Here is a 14,644-nt window from a genome sequence, read left to right on the forward strand (position 1 = left end):
GCTGGAAAAGCAATGTATTTCAGGTAATAGGACAAGACGGCGAAGTCTTCTTTTATCCTTTATCTTTATGATCTTCATAGTGTTTCTTACTAGGTTAGACTTATTATTATTATTATTTAGACATTTAACAATCCAAACAAGATTTGAATATATTTTTGAATAATATTTATTTATTTACTGCCTTTTTACTTTATTTAGATTCTAGTCTCCAGGGGTATCAAGTAATATTTGTTGTCTAAATTTGGCTGTTGCTTTGATACTTAAAATGTTGCATTAATTTGCATATTTTTGAGAGTGTTAACAAAAGTGACAAATGCTGAAGTTTTTATTTAGTGAATTGAGCCAAGATGGGGTACAGCAATGGGCATTATATTTTCTGGATAGTGCGTTTATATTATTATTAGTCATGTATTATTGCCTGTCATATGACAATTTTTCGATTCTTGCCTGAAAACTGTCAATTCTGATGAATTTTCTGTTTGTAAAAAGTTTTGGGTGAAACTGTTTTTAAAAAATTTTTTATACAAATGTGTAAATGTGTTTAAAATAAATTATATTATAATACATTTTCTTAAGGATAAAAAAAAATCTATTTTAGCTAATGCTGTCAACTATATGGGGAGCCCTTAATTACAAATTACTATAATATTAAAGGTTACAATTAACAACAGAGCCCAAATTATTAAATTTAGCTGCTATTTATTTTTAGATATATAATAATCAACACTTAATTGCACATAAGGCAGAGCTGATAAGAATGTAAACGTGTACCTTGAAATGCAATGCAAGTCGCTTTGGATAAAAGTGTCTGCCAAAAATGCAGAAATGTAAAATAGATGTTTTGCGTTAACTTCTAAATCTAATTATAAAGTAAATTTTCTAATCAATTTTTGAAATTTAATCATTTACTCAGTGGCTATCATAACTTGTTTTCATGACATATTTATTTAAACATACATTAAATAATCAAGACATTAATAACAGGTTAAGTGAATATAATGTATAGGTTAATATAGTGCATATATACGAAATGCTTCTCTCTAGAGTTAATTTATCTTTCGGACTGACCTGCAAATCTCTGAGGTAAATGTAATGCTACGTGAGATATTATTCTCAAGTTGTTTTATTGATACAACACTGGTTGAGAGATGTAAACAACATCGAGCGATCGTCTCTTCTTCTTCTGTGCTTTTTACTGGTAGAGAACAGCGTCGCCCCCTTCTGGATTGGAGTGTGGATCACCTGTAATGAATGTATTCGTCGTGTGACTGCATGTACCGAACCGATGTACGATCCGATGTACGGTTCGGGGCAAATACCTAGAGTTGGGTATCGTTTGAATTTTAACGATTACGATTTCAATTCTGCTTATCGATTACGTTTCTTATCGATTCCTAATTTAAATTCCAATAAGGTAAAAAAAAACAACCAACAGGCTAAAGAACAACTTGCGCAAGGAACGTTTGCCTGTGGTTTAAAAATACCAAAGAAAAACAACTAGCCTTCATATTTTAATATAAATTTCAAGGATTTGCGACAAATAGATACAACTGAACAAAGATACGATTGAAATAAACAGTGTTTTAAGATTTCCATGTATTCGGGTACAGAAACTGTAATCAAATGTAAAATAACACTGCACTTTATAAATAAAATATACATTACAAATATAGTTGCAAAAGTTATTCAGTCAAGAACGAGTGAATTTTCTCTTTGTCTTTTGTTATTTGATTAGTGTTGTTATAGAGACGGCAGCAGGAATATTAGGCTGCTGTCACTTTAAGAGTTGCCCAATAGTTACACATGCAGAAAACAGCGTGCAAGTCGTCTTTATAACAAGTATCCGATTCCTGACCTCAAGTTAGCCTGGGTTTCCCCATGCTGCCTTGAGCGCAGCGCGGTTTTATTCACGCTGCTAGGCAGCCTGGAAACCATGGACCAGATTTTCGCCTCAGCGAGGGGACCAATCACAGAACGGGGAGGGAGCAGCAAGACGATGACGACGTCTATACGACACACCGAAGCAGTTTGTTTATATCTATGGATCCAACATGGCAGCAGACGCGAAGTTACCTTTCGATGAAGCCTTCTAAGTAGTTTAGTCTTCTTCCGCCATCGTCTTCTTCCTCGTCGAATTTCTCTCGCTCTACATACGTCATCTGGTATAATTGAAACGATTGGCTATGAGCTACGTACAGGCGCATTTGATAGACATTCGTAGCACCCAATAAACGGCTCTGGGCATTCGTAAACCCTACACTCCTACTTATCAGTCAAAAGACCAGGGGTGTGTTTCCCGAAAGCATCGTTAGCCAACTATGTTCGCAAGTTCCGTCGTCATCAGCATAGTTCAACGAGTCGGTGTTTCCCGAAACCTTCTTTCTAACGAACATTCGCAAACAGCATCGCAAAGTTGTGTGGTTTGAACGACAGCTCTCGAGCTGTGGTTAGAAGCAGAGTTTCTAGTTTGCATGACATGTGGACTTAAGAAATCCTGATCTTTAGCAAAATAAGCAAGATGACATTCAGGACAACCTGTGTCTTTAATTTAGAATACATACAAATGTCATTTATGTCTTTTAGTTTGTCAAGAGATTTAAAGCACCATTTTTAAAGAGTGCGCATGTGCGAACGTGCTCTAGTATGTAAGAACAAGTCTATGATTGAATCTGGAAATAAAGCAAAATAACTGAGAAAAATGAGAGATAGTCAGATGCCATGTCCGTAACTTATAGCAAAAAATCTAGCATTCGATCTTAAACAGATTCATTAAAAGTAGTTATTACTCCACCACCTGCGTGACGTCATTAACCAACGTGGCTGGAGTGGACGACCAATTTGCGACAATACAGTTTTGGGAAACAGTCACGACTAGCTTAGCGACCAGCTTCTCCTAGATTGGGGCGACGCCCAACCGTTCCCTGACGTCTTCGTTCGCTACGTGGTCCCGTCGCTTTAGCCCGTCCGCATCTCCATAACACGCAGAGCCTGTTCGTGTTTCACAGGGCGAACAATGATCTGATAGATCTTGGCCTTGAGGCGGTCAGGCATCCGTTCGAGTTGTTGTCTTTACAAAACAGACAGAGCTGTTTAACAGCTAAAGCTCAGAATGCTAATTAAAATATATTTGTAGTGAAGAAAAAGTCTAAACCTCACTGAGTCCTTAATAAATGCGAGGATCTAATTTGCTGTCATTCACTTGTATTATATTATATATAATCAGCATTATATCTACCATCTTCCACCTTGATCTCAGAGTATCGTTTTTAAAAAACTCATATTAGTCATGCTTTAATCTCCATTGTATGCAACCGTTTAACATTCATTTACCTTCCCTTTAACCTAGCGCCCTTCATCTGCAGTAGACCTACGGCATTCTCCAGGAACTCGCAGTTACGGCCAGCGTGTTATAAATACTTTTCTAACTTCATCAGATGCTCAACACATCATTTGAGGATCATAATTAGTCATTCATCTGCAAACAAAGACCCCGTATGAATGATGGGGGTAGATTTCCTGATTCAATCCTCCCTTTTATACCATGCGTGTCCTTTAGAATTCAAAAGCCTTTTTAAGAGTTTTTAAAAGCAAGTTTTCAATCGCAATCCAAACATGTTTTATATATATATATATATAGTCCAAAAAAGATGACTGACAGGCAGCAGGAGACAAAGGGATGGAGGAAAGGCTAATTAAGAGAAGTATATAGCGATCTCGCCCAGTGTCACTAAGCAACGTGTGAAAACCTTCTTTTACGCCCTGAGGTTAGGAAGCACACGTCTGAGAAAAGCCGGTCTGCCTCCATAAACTTCCCTTTTTTTCCCGTCCTCTCTTTATTAATAAAGTATGTGCACCTTGCGACCTCATAATTAGCTTTTTCAGCGGTCTTTCAAATTAATTAGTTTGATGTCTGTGTATGAAATACGGGGATAGAGGGCATTAAATGGTGAAGGCAGGCAAAATGGCAGTAGCGTTGCGCTTATTTATAACATTAATCTCACGCAGGTGATGTGGCACTCTTTTATTTAAGCTTCTGCGATGAAAGAAAACAGGTTTTTAGAGGTTTGCAGTTCTTGAACGAACAAAACGAAACATTAAGGTCGCACCTAAAGCCGTGGCGAAGTGGTTAATGGCGCTGAGCTGTGATGCTCACGCGGACTCTTGAGGTTCAAATCCGGCTTTCAACGTGTCTCTTCCCTTCATTTACTGTCGTTTTTTCCCACTTTCATGTGGTAAACATTATATAAAGGGGCAAAGATTTCGCGATTTCAAAGATTTTTTAGTTTTTGTTTAGCCAAAAAGGTTTTATTTCCTGTAATCTCATTAAAAACGAAGGCCAAACATTAAAAAGCAAGGAAAGGTCTATGTTTTGAATTCTGTGTTTTTTTTTGTTTTTTGGAGCCAAAGAAATACTACAGGTTTTCAAAGCATTTGACACAAGGTCATCTGTGAGCAATGCTTTTATGTTGGTGTTTACAGTTTATTTGGAGTTGAAGTTAATTGACTCTGGCAGAACGTGTGAATTGAAGCGTAGAAAACCCTATAAAGCACTTTCCTGTATGAGAATAGAGAATTGAGTCTATTGATATAACGTAGACACCAACAGCAGTCGCATGAGATATCTGCGCTATTCACTCGGCGTTGGTTTGTATTTGCTCGCCGTACACCTTCGCAGGTGATTGAGACGAGAGCAGAAATCCACTCTCTCAAGGGTGAACCCGTCCAGCTGCAGCATAAGCAGCCGAAGGTCATCTTCGTTACCCCAACATCTGTTCCACTTCACTAAAAATATGAGCGTCTTAAACGCTGAATAAAACATAAGCGTTTGAAAAGCGCTCGCTTTTTGTGAGCAAAGTGTCTCTGCGTCCAGGATAATGATTTGTGAATTTATATTCTGTTAGTAAAGAATGTGAAAATAGATGTGAAATTGATTACTTTTAAAATGATTTAATTTGAGTCTTTTGTTTATCTATTAACTTGCTGAAAAAATATAAATGTAATATAAAAAAACTATGAATATTCATTTTATTTATAAATAAATCTTAGAATATATTGTAATATATTTTCATATATATTTACATAATGGATACCTTGACAGTAAGAAGAATTTACTGAATTTGAAGATTTGTGAGATAAAAAGTGGCAATTTTTTTTTTTTTTTTTTATTACGTGGCGGAAATAAGCTTCCATATGTTTGAGCTTGAAGTGATAAAACTTGTGTAGTACTTGTATTGATGTCTCTGGCTTGTATTTTTTTTTTTTTTATATATATATAGTTTTTTGTTGGGACAAACGAGTGGATGTTATCATACCTTGATGCTTCTTTTCATATTTCTAATAACCAGCGTTCCCAGCGGGCTTTGAGGCTCACACTATTTAGATATGTGTTTTGTATAATATATTGAAAAGGTGTATTAAAGATAGTGGGACCTATCAAAATGACTTTAGATTAACTCTATAGTATTCTAGCTATATTTCTTGGTGCTTGAAAATTAGAGCACATTAAAAATTGATTTCATTTATTTTTATGAATGTGTCAAAGGAATAATAAAAGATATCAAGCTTGCGTTTTACAATTGAAATCCTAATCATTTCAGTGGCCTTCAGTCGGATAATTAAATAATTGGATAATTAATTAGACGTTCTGCTTTTGGCACATGGCGCACTGAATAAATCATTGGCCCCAACAGGATCGTTGAACTGCGCTGCGTGACTCCTGCGCGCCGCCACACTGAATTCATCCGGCAGATTCCTGTCACAGGGAAAATGTTGCTGCTTTTTTTTTTTTTTTTTTTAAACGTATAGAATAGCCGTCAGGGTCACAATGGCAGGTTCTTCGCAGATTTGGGATTGCTTTCTCAAACACTGCGGCTTTTTTTTAGTGGGTTAACTCCTTAACCAAACAAAGAGAAATGACCCATTTTCCTCCACCCCTCCCCAATTTGAATAAGCTTGGAGTGAAATTGGATAAATGCGGAGAAACTACTCTTTAAACACAACAGTGGACTGAAGAATGAAGTTGAGGGCAGGATTGGGATCATATTTTGGTGTGTTTTTTTGTCTTTTGAACTGCTTGGGGCCGGATAAAGGGTGACATCCTCTTCCGATGTATATGTTGAAATCTAACAATCTACTCTTCCCATCGGAGATGTTTCTGCTGGGACTAACCATTAGATCTAACCGAGATTAATGTGTCTTGATGGAGGTGTGTGTTTGTCATTATATCGTCTTGAAAACTCAGTTAATTTTGCTTCGACACACTGGTTTGTTTAGTTTTCCTTTGACCTGGCTGTCACGCTGCTGACTTTTTTTGTGTACCATCCGTCTCAGGGAATGGCTCTACCAGATAGAGATGGTTGTAGTTGACACAGATTTCCCCTGAAAGAACAAACCCAACCCCCTTTCTACCTTCTGTGAATGGAGGATGTTAAGGATTGGGGGGAGGGAGTTGGCTTAATTTAGGGTTAAGATAAACCACGGGGAGGCAAGCGTGCACCGTCTCTAATATGCTGATTTTAATGATTTAATGAAGGTATTGCCATCCCCGGAGAGAAAAAGATATTTCCCCCCTCAGTCTTAATGTAAGATGATATTGATCTCTTGGGTGGTGCTTAGTTCCTTAAAATGTTACAGAGGAAGTCTGGAGGATATTGACAACAGCTCAAGCCTTTAGGAAAGTCTATATTTTAAGCATGAAATGGCAATCAATTTGATTTTTTTTAAATAAAACAAAAAATGTTAAGGTACATTTTTAGCAACATATATGAAGCCAAAATATTAACAAATTATTGTAATATTCATTCAGAAGCAGTTAATATCCAAGTTCATTTCAAAGGGGCCAAATGTCAATCGGTGTGCCTCAGGGTTCGGTACTCGGTCCAACGTGTGAAAATCTCCAAATCGACTTGCTGTCGCCACAGATAAAAATAATGCTAATGCTAAATCTCAAACTTTGCTCGGAGACGTTGTCACATCCGGTTCGATCCCATAAACTTCTTTCTCTTACTCGTATATATATATATATATGAAGAGTTCATATGCAAAAGCCTCTTAGTGCCATCTGAAATTTTCTTCTAGAATGATCATTTTTATCAAGCTTGTATGTTTAAGTTCAGTAATTTCACTTAAATGACAATTAATAGGTAATTTTCATTGTCATTTAAGTGAAATTACTGAACTTAAATATACAAGCTTGATAAAAATGATCATATGATCATATATATGTACACACACATTTTAAGGGGATAATATAATAGGAATTTTAGTAGATAAAATAAACCCTAATGTAGTTCATGGATTTAGAAACATAGCCTCCATGTTGATTGTGTTTAGACTAATTTCAGCATTAGAGGTAAAAGCATGATTGTTTTTGTTTTTTTTACAGTAACTGAGCCTTCCAATCTGTCCTCAATATAGATTACACATATGCATCTATGTTCAATTAAATTCAATTAAAGATTGAACAGTTAGCTTGTGTGGAAAGCTTGCTCAAGACGTACATCTTAGAAACGTTGTCCTTCAACCATCCGCAGAACTCAGACTCTGTACGATATATCGATCTTATCTACTGGTTAGATACATGGTTGCTTGTTGCCCAGTGAAAGTAAATTATTCATTCATCCACTACACTATATATAGACTATTAATGGTCACCAGGAAGTTCGAACAAAAAGCTGCTGACGTGACCCTCCCCTGGTGTCAAATTGATTGGCTTGTTTCTGTTCGTTCACGCACCCCTCAATGGGACATTTCCCCGCCCTGGTTTTGCTGTTGTGTGTGTATGGAATGCATTCTTCATTTGCTCATGGCGATTTAGGGTCATGTAGTGAATGAATGTTAGTTTTGTTGGCTTGACTGAGTCGCTCTATGTCGATATCCCACACAGTTGTCCTTCATACAAAATGCAAAAGGCCTGTATGAAGTATTATACCAAGACTTATGATAATACAAAATACTTCTTGCAAACCAACTTGCGTAAGGATTACATTTTAGGCTCAATTTTTACACACACACACACACACACACACACACACACACACACACACACACACACACACACACACACACACACACACACACACACACACACACACACACACACACACACACATATATATATGTATACATTTTGTTTGTGACATTTGTAAATTATTTTAGATTTTTTTTATTTGCTTATCAGTTTTTTTTCCCAAACACTTTTCCCCATCAAACACTCCATGAAGTAAAACGTTAGTTTTGTGGTCCATGTGTGTCAGCTTTGAGGTTCTTGAATTGTTGACAAAATTGGCTTTTAGCAGATACATATAAAATGTACAGTCTTTTTCTTCCAGGAAAATGGCTCATCTTGCATCGCTCATTATTTTATCGGTAACACTTAATAAGGTCTTAACATGTATTAGCTAACATGAACTAACAATGGACAATACATTTGTTACAGTATTTATTAATCTTTGTTAATATTAGTTAATAAAAATACAGATGTTCATTGTTTGTTAATGTTAGTTCACACTGCATTATCAAACACAACTTTTGATTTTTATAATATGAGTAAATGTTGAAATTAACATTAACTAAGATTAATAAATGCTGTTGAAGTATTGTTTATTCTTAGTGCATGTTCACTAATCTAGTTAACTAATGAAACCTTATTGTAAAGTGTTACAATTTTATCCAAAATATGTATTAAATAAAAATATAGAAAAGAAATTTGGCATCACAGTCCATTCATCTTTTTTTATTTTTTATTAAATACTCTTGATTACAATATAACTTATAATGTGTATCTGTAACTACACATCATATGAACAACTACACTGACTTTCACAAGCAATATAACTCTGTATCAGTTGATTTTGGGCAAAAAATGATGTATGGCAAAAATGTGTAAATGTTTGTGAAATGTAATCACACAAAAAAATCTCTCTATATAAAATTTTTTTTTTTCCTTAATCACAAATATCTTTGCATTCTACATCCAGTGCTTGATCACTGTGTACCTACCAATGCAATTATCCACTAGAGTTGGAAAAGCGCTGCAGTTTTAGCATTAATGCGGTGCATTTAATGGACTACAATGTTAGAAGTCTTTGAAGTGCTCGTTTTTGTTTTCAAAGCCTCCTTTGTAGAAGCAACAATTTGGTATGCATGCTTTATAACGGCAGTGGGAACGGCTGATGAATAGTGAATCACACTAACTAAGTCTGGCTGTTTCTGTTTCTGTTTCTGTCAGAAAGACGGCGGTCTCCCCTGAAGGACAAACACTTGTGATCATGTTCTTCTTAATCATTGTGACAGCATAGCTTTAAGGACGTCATTGAACAGTATGGTTTTTTTGCCTTAACTCAAGAAAATGCCATACATTCAAGTTTAAGTGTACGGTACGGTTTAGACTAGAAAAATGCACAGAAATGTTATTTTGACAATGTTAATTATTTCATTATGATGGCTGTATTAATTTGCTTAAACCTTTTTTTAGAGATTTTTGGTGGCAGTTCTTCATTTAGGAGTTGACATTGTGTTCAGATATTGTCTGCATCGCATCTGGTTCCTTTGTAAGATTTCCAAAGCTTGTACAAAATCACTTCTATAGACATTTACCCAGAATAATACTGATCTTTTTTTATTTTTTTTGTATTCCCTATTTTAGCCGGCTTCATCAGAGTGTATTCATGCAACTACTCCGTAGATCCAGTATTTTCAGTTAATTAAATTGAGTGGCAGGATTAAATTGGCAAAGCATTGATTTAGTTCATAAAATTGAAAGCGGTTTGTGCTTGTGTGGGGGTAGACGTGGGTGGACATGTGATTTGTACTTAAAGTCCACACATATAGCTAATAAGAATGTTACCTTTGTCTTCTTCACAGGGTTTGAAAGCATTTTGGAGGGGCTGTTTGGACCAGGACTCGTAAAAGATCTTACCTTCTTTCAAGGTCAGTGTTGCAATTTATATGATGGTGGTGAAGATTAAAATAACGATAACTTTTAGTTTCGAATGTTGTAAAAGAAGAACAAATTTGACTTGTTCAGATTTTCTTATATTAGCCATGTTCCTAACCTTAAATTATAAATCATGAAAATGTATAAAAAATCCATAAAAAATATGAATTATTACATTTAAAAAACATTTGGCCACAACTAACAATTTTGCCTCTTAAGTTTTTTCCAACTATGACTGTTTGTTCCACTGTAGGTTACCAAAGAAACAATAGCGTCAGTGAAGAGCATGTTCAAAACTAAATATGACATTAAATTAAAAACGATATTGTGCATAATTTGCAATCAACCTGTAATTTTTTTTTTTTAAACTGCGAAAGTGTTGTGTTCAAAAATAGTGTGTTCAAGGGTACGCACAGTGCTAGCAATAAAATTAGCCTTTGGGAGACAAAGAAGTTGGCCGGTTTATTCCAGAAATGTTTAAAGTGTTATTTTAGTCTCAGAATGCTTTAAACATAATACATAATCCGAGATTTAGTGAAGTTAGGAAGGAAATCTGGACTAAAACATGCAGAATAAATGTACAGATGTTCCACTGTGGTGATGGGAGCAGCTAAAAGAGAGAGAGAGAGATTTGTAGAGTTCTTAAGTTATTGGAGGTTTGACGTCATTCGTGACATTCACTCTGATAAAATGAATGGTTGTAACCACAGATATACGAGTAGGCGTCAAACTAGGGCTGTGCAATGATTAATCGCATCCAAAATAAAAGTTTGTGTTTACATAATATATGTATGTGTACTGTGTATAACTATTTAGTCTATATAAATCGATGTAAATGCACACACATGCATGTATATATTTGAGAAACATTTGCATGCATTTACTGTATATATATTTATATATAATTTATATTATATATAAATAAGAAATTTTTCTTAAATATATACATGCATATGTGTATATACAAAATGATTATACACAATACACACACATATATTATGTAAACACAAACTTTTAATCGTTGCACAGCCCTAATTCAAACCATCAAATTCATTCACGCTGAAAAGTCCAAATCCCAACTCGCGTAATTGCAAATTACTCTCGGAGGAACATTGTTTTGGTAGTTTTATGCCTCCACTGCTCGACGGACAAATCTTTTGTACTGCACTTTAAATAATGAAACCGTTTAAAGAGGTTTTTTGTCCACTTAAACAAAATTGCTGTTGAAAAATGTCTCCTTTTGTTCTGGAGTGCCTCAGGGCTCTATTTTAAGACCTTTAGTCATTTTGTAAATTCACAAAATAAAACGCAACGATCTAATTGCACATTAGCTTGTCAACCAGAAAATGTTCAAACTGTCTGTTTCTAAAGGTATAACTACTTTAGTTGTTCGCTCAATAGAACCATTCATGAGCCTAAACCCATCAAATCATATTAAGCTAGCTAAATTTTTATAAAAAATGTCATGAATGAGCATGAAATATAAACATGGCTTTGATGTTCTTTTTTTGCAGCACTTGAAGTGCCAATTACCTTCACACAGAATTTTCTATGCCAAATATGACCTTTTTCTCCAAGTTTTAAAATATGCTGGCAATTATTTATTAAGAAAAATGCGTATTTTTGCAATAACATTTCATATTAATAAATGTCCATTGATAAATATATTTCGTCTTTGATAATTTTAAGGACATTTCTGTTTATCTTTTGCTGTTACTGGCAACCACAGTAAGAAAACAACTATTCATACCCAGATCAGTACAGTTTAGTTCTGGCTCTTCATGTTCTTTGGTAATGAGAGATTGTTTGATTGCTTGAGACAGATGACACAGCATTTGTTTTTTTAGTTATCCTTTTGTCTTAATTTAATAAACCGTTCTCTGTTCTTCTTCACTATTAAATAATCCTTATTATAACACATAATTTGTTTAATTTACCTGTCACACATGGAGTAGTCTAGACTGTCCCCTCTTGGGTTACTTTGCAGTCAGTCGGTCAAGAGACGGCAACTCCTAAAAATAAGCAGAATGACCTTTTCATGTGATTGTCAGCTAGCGGCTATGATCAGACACAGCGTTGAAAACATAATCTGCCAAGGATCATAACAAAGAAGCATATTTAAAGGGGTCATATAAGGGCCCCCCCCCCCAGGCCCACTTATGGTAGTCAAGGTTTCTTACACCAAAAACCATTGTAATTTAGTTTCGCATGACCATTTTCCACCCCCTCTTTTGAACCCTTAGAAATTAATGGGCCATTTTTATTTTTTTGCACATGATTCCTGTCAATGTTCACCAATACATCAGATCACTGCAGTCTTCCATGTGATTTAATTTAATTAATAGTTTGGTCACACTTTAGATTAGGGTCCAATTCTCACTATTAACTATTAACTTTGACTTTTGCCTCAGTAAACTCCTAATTACTGCTTATTAATAGTTAGTAAGGTTGTTAAGTTTAGGTATTAGTGGATTAAGGGATGTAGAATATGGTCATGCAGAATAAGGCATGAATATGTGCTTTATAAGTACTAATAAACAGCCAATATCCTAGTAATATGCATGCTAATAAGCAACTAGTTTACAGTGAGAATTGGACCCTAAACTAAAGTGTTACCAATATTTTTAAATCAATTACTAGTAAAAAAAAAATATATAGTTAAATACGACTCATATGACCATTATTATTTGTTTTACTTTGTTTTGCTTTGTCAGAAGGTTCTGTTTCAGTTTCATCTAAGTTTACGTGATTGCGTTCGCTATTCTTCAGCGTTTTAGTTTGTGTGTTATTATAAAGACTGCGTTTTAGTTCTTACTCCTTTACAACTACGAGTCTGACACTCAACACACTGAAATTAGAGAAGAAAAGTTCACTTGTTGCGCATTTAATTGAATTATGCTTACTAAATATCTTCTGACTTCTGAGCTTAAACCTCTATAGTGTCAGGTTTTCTCAAAGTTTCATTCTTTTTAATACTTTAATATAAAAAAAAACATAGTATGGACCAAAATATGGTTTGGGTTGCTACTGAAAAATTGTCAGTGCAGGAAAAAACCCACAGTATATAATTTTTTCATATGCATTATAATTAATAATTATAATTGGGCCAACATGTTGTCATTAGTTGCAAAGTGTTTTCAGTGTTTGTATGTAAAAGGATAGCACTTCACTAACACCATGTCTTGTTCTCCTTCAGATTGTGAGCCTGAGGGTGTGTCAGATTGGTCGTTTAATGAAAATTGTCTCTTTTGCTGCTTAAGACGTGAAAAAGTGAAGGTAATTAATCTCGCTCTTATTTTCTTATCTATGTATTTCCACAAACAATGCATTAGCAATGTCACATTTCACCTTGAGTCATGCTATGTTTTCAACCATACAGCACTTTATATATATATATATATATATATATATATATAGTATCTGTAGTAGCTGGGTCATTGGCGTTGAATAAAAAGAAAAACAGGAGAGATGCTCATTAACGCTCTCAGGAATGTTTATACATTATTATTAATTTAACTCTTTTAGTGTTTAAGATATGATCTTCAGATGTGACAGATACACTGTAAAGGAAGATTTTCTCTATAAAAAAACCTCAAATCATGTTTTTTCTTTCTCTGAAAGTAAACGGCATTACTGTGTTTGTATTCACATCCATTTTTCAGGTGAAAAGTGAATTTTTCTGAGTGCAATTCATTTGTTAATGAAGTTTCTAATATGATTGCTTTTGCTTTTAATTAGCTTTTTTTTTATTTAATTAATTTAGTCTCTCATTGTATTTTCTCTCTAGGAAAATTTGGTTGGTTTGAACAACCAAGTGTTATCAGAAGCGGACAGCTTCAAGCAGGATCAGTCCAATATTAACAAACTTGAGAAGCAAGCAGAGGATTTCCTCAATGTTGTCTTCTATAGAAAGGGTAAGACAAGCTTCACACGCTGAACAGTTGAAGACTGTGTAAAGACACTTTTCCCATTTTAATGGTATGATCAATGTTAATTGTAGTTGAATTGTGTGTTTTTTCTTTTCCAAAGGCAATTACGGTGGAGAACTAAAATTCTATCCTTTTAAAATAACCCCAAATAATGATAACATTGCAAAAATCAATTTTGAAATAATTGACAATTAGTTAAAACAAACCCTTCAACTCAATTTAAAGAGGACCTATTATTCTTTTTACATGTTCAACCTTCTTTTAGTGTTAAATGTGTCTGTTTGAGCACGAAAAAGCTCTGAAAAGTCAGTATATCAGTGCAAAATATCAGTGTCAGTGTTTCTGAAACGCCTCCAGGAACAAAAAAGTCACAATATTCCTCATTTAAATCATTCCCGCCCATATCCATCCGCAAAATAAAGAGACGAGGCCTGGTTGAGTTAGTTAGTAGTGTGTTAAAACTGGCGATTATGGTAATTAGGGGCGGGACATTTCCCAAACACGCTTGAAGCGCTTAGCCAATCACAACACACTGCTCCAGCCGACCAATCAGAGCACACTGTGCTTTTCAGAAGGCGGGGCTTCATAGAGACAGGAACTAAACAGAGCGTTACTGACAGACTGGGAAAAGAGGAGCTGCAACAATGGAGAATATGAGAAAAATGTTGCGTTTTTTTTATCATTCATGCATGAAACCTATTCTAGTAGAGCCCAAAAACAAAATACACAAACAAAAAAAGTCTTGAAAAAGGGCATAATAGGTCCTCTTTAAATCAAT

At 34.9% G+C, this 14,644-nt stretch overlaps 1 protein-coding gene across 3 annotated transcripts in view; it reads left to right on the plus strand.

The window, feature by feature from the left end:
- Nucleotides 1-14,644, plus strand: part of lcor (ligand dependent nuclear receptor corepressor) — a 35,525-nt gene that overhangs the window by 9,648 nt on the left and 11,233 nt on the right. For all 3 annotated transcript variants that reach the window (XM_082137850.1, XM_082137851.1, XM_082137852.1), the window contains exons 2-4: nucleotides 9,865-9,930; nucleotides 13,134-13,213; nucleotides 13,725-13,851. In XM_082137850.1, coding sequence (XP_081993976.1) covers nucleotides 9,865-9,930; nucleotides 13,134-13,213; nucleotides 13,725-13,851 — 273 coding nt within the window. The remainder of the gene's footprint in view (nucleotides 1-9,864; nucleotides 9,931-13,133; nucleotides 13,214-13,724; nucleotides 13,852-14,644) is intronic.

The sequence above is a fragment of the Leuciscus leuciscus genome (assembly GCF_965113295.1).
Source record: "Leuciscus leuciscus genome assembly, chromosome: 15".
Taxonomy (NCBI): domain Eukaryota; kingdom Metazoa; phylum Chordata; class Actinopteri; order Cypriniformes; family Leuciscidae; genus Leuciscus; species Leuciscus leuciscus.